We start from the raw sequence: 3,373 nt of genomic DNA, 5'->3' as shown, positions 1-3,373 counted from the left end.
CATGCCAGCCTCCAAGCGCTGGGATCCGCCTGTGCCCCCTCAACCTTCCCAACCTCAGCAATTCGAGGGCCAGGGAGTCGAGGCAATCTTCTTCATGGCTGCAGCAAGTGGAATGGGAGGAGCTGGGAAGCAATCCTTCTTGGGAAAATGAAAAATATTTCTCATAACTTACCAGCATGGAGCATTTTCCAGCCTCTTTCTTGGAAGGAGTTCAGTCTTTAATTATAGACATTCGCTTGCCTTGCCTGAAATAACTTCCTGGAATTAAAACTTTGAAATCTTTTAATAAAATCGGATCCATCTAGAAGTTAAAGTCAAGTTTGTGACTTGCAAGACAGTGCTGTTAAGATTCTAGTTCAGCCTACCAGATTCCAAGTTCAAACCTGGCACGGTGCCACAGAAACCCGAGTCTTGGGAGGCTTCACCAGAAGGATCCACAGTTCAGGGCTAGCCTTAACTACACAGCAAGGCTGAGGCCAATCTCGGCTAAATGATATACCCTGGTTCAAAAACAAACAAAAACCAAACCCGGAACGCACACAAAAAACCCAAAACAACAACAATAATAACAACAACAACAAACCCTCAGAATTCTACACGCTGCATTCTCCCACTATGTACTCTGAGCAATCTTGCTAAGTGCTAGAATTTATTAAGGAAATTTTACACTTAAATTCGCTTAAGATACGTATGTGATGAGTGACAGCCAGATTTGACTTTGTAGGTGACTTGGCTTTTCCCTTGCAGACCACAGCTGAGTCAGCGATCACAAACCCAGGCTCGGTCCTGGATTATCTAGGCTTTCCAATCTTGCCACCGCTGGTCAATTGGCACGTGGCTTTCCCGACATCAACCATCCGAGACAGGTCTGAAATTAGTTGCTAATTAATGGCGTGAGTCGGACGATTCCGGTTTCGCCGCAGTTACTTTGCCTCCATTCATCACGCCCCAATTGATTCCAGGCTAATAAAAGCCACGGGCAGCTCCTGGGTCACCAGCCCTGCCCAGACCCGCACTGTTCTTTCGCACAGCAGCCGGGAGCACTGGGAGGCGGGGCTTCGGCGACAGCTCCGGGCTGCGCGCGCGGCGCGGGCCTCCGTGAGCGCGCCAGGGGAGGGGCGCGCGGCGGCCGCTGCGGCCTGTTGGCGCGGTCGCCGGCAGCCTCGAGCGAGTCGAGTTAGGCACCGTGGCGGCTGTGGCTGGCGAGGAGCGCGTGGCCGGATCAATTCCCGAGTGGCCCGCGACCATGTCCCTGGGGCAGCGGCTGGCTCTGCTGGCCAGCCGTCTGCAGGAGCCGCAGCGGGTGGCGAGCTTCCAGCGTCTGTGTGGGGTGGAGGTGCCGCTCAGCAGCCCGGCGGCGGACGAGGATGCAGAGACCGAGGTTCACGGAGCCCCGGGAGAACCCCGGCGACGGGGACGGCAGCCGGGCGCTGAGGACAGCCCCGCCAAGCCCGACTGCTGCGGTGCCCCGAACGGCGTGCGCAACGGGCTGGCGGCTGAGCCGGGCCCGACCGGGCCCCGCCGCGCGGGCTCGCAGCGCCGCAACTCGTTGACGGGCGAGGAGGGCGAGCTGGTCAAAGTGAGCAACTTGCCGCTCTACTACCTGTTCTGCTTCGGCACGGAACTGGGCAACGAGCTCTTCTACATCTTTTTCTTCCCCTTCTGGATCTGGAATCTCGACCCCTTTGTGGGCCGGAGGCTGGTGATCATCTGGGTACTGGTCATGTACCTGGGCCAGTGCACCAAGGACATCATCCGCTGGCCGCGGCCGGCCTCGCCGCCCGTTATCAAGCTGGAGGTCTTCTACAACTCGGAATACAGCATGCCCTCCACGCATGCCATGTCCGGCACCGCCATCCCCATCGCCATGTTCCTGCTCACCTATGGCCGCTGGCAGGTACGCTGTGCCCCTCAGCTTCACGGTCCAGTTTCCAGTGCTTTCTGAACTTTTTTTTTTTTTCCCCTTTTAAAAAAATTTGCCTCTTCCAGTCCAAAACCCCTACCCACAGGTTCTCACAGTACCCTCGCAGGCCCTGTCAGAGTTCTAGAAAATTAACTGATGAAGGCTCTTAACCACTAAACTGTATTTTAATACAGTTAGGTATAGTTTCTTAGACACCGCCCCCCCCCCCCCGCCAAGGAAACACTTTTCGTGCATTTAATCCTTGAGCTTAGACTGAATTTTTAAACTTAGTTCGTCTGATGCACAGTGGTGATTCGGTTTCCTTAAAATGAAACACTTGGTAACTGAGACCCGGTTTCACTGCAATACATGGTGTTTACAATGTAAAATTAGAGAGTGTTTTCAAAACAGTACTGTAATTCCGACACAGGCACATTCCAAGCACTAAAGTGATAACAGTTAAGAAAAAAAGGCCGAAAGGTAAAGGAAAGAATCTAGATGTCGTCGTAGAGGGTTGGCTGCAGGTCTGTTGAGACACTTGACTTCACTTCTGTCTCTGGTCTGGAGAACCAGTTGTTAGTTACTACACGGTTACTATGGCGGTAACTGTAACCCTGAAGTTACAGCCTTTGCTTTCGGAGGAGGAGCTGGATTGGTTATAATGGCGTTTGACATCGGAGGCAATTTGTCCATCAAGAGTTTTTAATGGTAGTCATTTTTTAATTTGCCTGCGTTTGGGGGCTTCCCCAGTTTGAGCTTCCTAGGGTTTGTTTGCAAGTGATACTTGAGTTTACAATTTAATTATCTTTCACACAGAAGCAAAACGTATTCGTCTACTGGTCTTGCTTTATCTATCTTAAATTGTATGATTTATTAGTCATTCGGACCAGTCTCTTAAGAATAAAGTGCATAGTTTTGGAGAATCTAGGAAAACTCATTATCTTTTTTTTTTTTTTTTAACTCCCTTTCATTGCACAAGATTGAGAAATGCCAACTGTGTTGTAAAACTCCATTATAGGCTTACTTAACCCACGTTGAGTTTCAGTATGGGTAAATGTTGCCTGTATCATCCCAGCCCTCCTCTACTGTGCAGTTCATCTGTTTTAGAGCAACAGAATTCAGGCATGGACCCAGGAAGAATGACAGAATTAGGAAATTAGAATTAGAAAGTTCCTTTCCTATTTAACCCCTGGTGATACATGATCACACTTGGATTGTAAAAACAGTGTTGCCTGTTTGTGGTGAAAAAAAAAAAAAAAACCAACATATCTAAAAATTCCCATCTGATCTAACTATTCCATAAAGTGAGATTGTCAATGTGTTCGGCATGCTGTTTACTATGTCTGTGTGTGGCTGTTTGTCTTATTGATGGGGGACTTTCTACTGCCTCTTCCCTGATCCTGATGGGCTGCTGGGGAGTGGGGTGCGGGAGTGTGTGTGGGGAGCAAAGGAGAGGGAGCCGGGGAGGGG

General features: G+C 50.3%; 1 protein-coding gene across 1 annotated transcript in view; it reads left to right on the top strand.

Moving 5' to 3' along the window:
* Positions 1–1,104: 1,104 nt before the first annotated feature.
* The window catches only part of Sgpp1 (sphingosine-1-phosphate phosphatase 1), a 23,703-nt gene continuing 21,434 nt past the window's right edge, over positions 1,105–3,373 (top strand). Inside the window, exon 1 of the mRNA XM_021202105.1 lies at positions 1,105–1,897. Within this exon, the coding sequence (XP_021057764.1) occupies positions 1,247–1,897 (651 nt within the window). The 5' untranslated portion in view covers positions 1,105–1,246. The remainder of the gene's footprint in view (positions 1,898–3,373) is intronic.

This window comes from Mus pahari, chromosome 7 (genome assembly GCF_900095145.1).
Source record: "Mus pahari chromosome 7, PAHARI_EIJ_v1.1, whole genome shotgun sequence".
Lineage (NCBI taxonomy): Eukaryota > Metazoa > Chordata > Mammalia > Rodentia > Muridae > Mus > Mus pahari.
The sequence above is the reverse complement of the archived record's forward strand: the minus strand, read 5'-3'. Positions and strand labels throughout refer to the sequence as shown.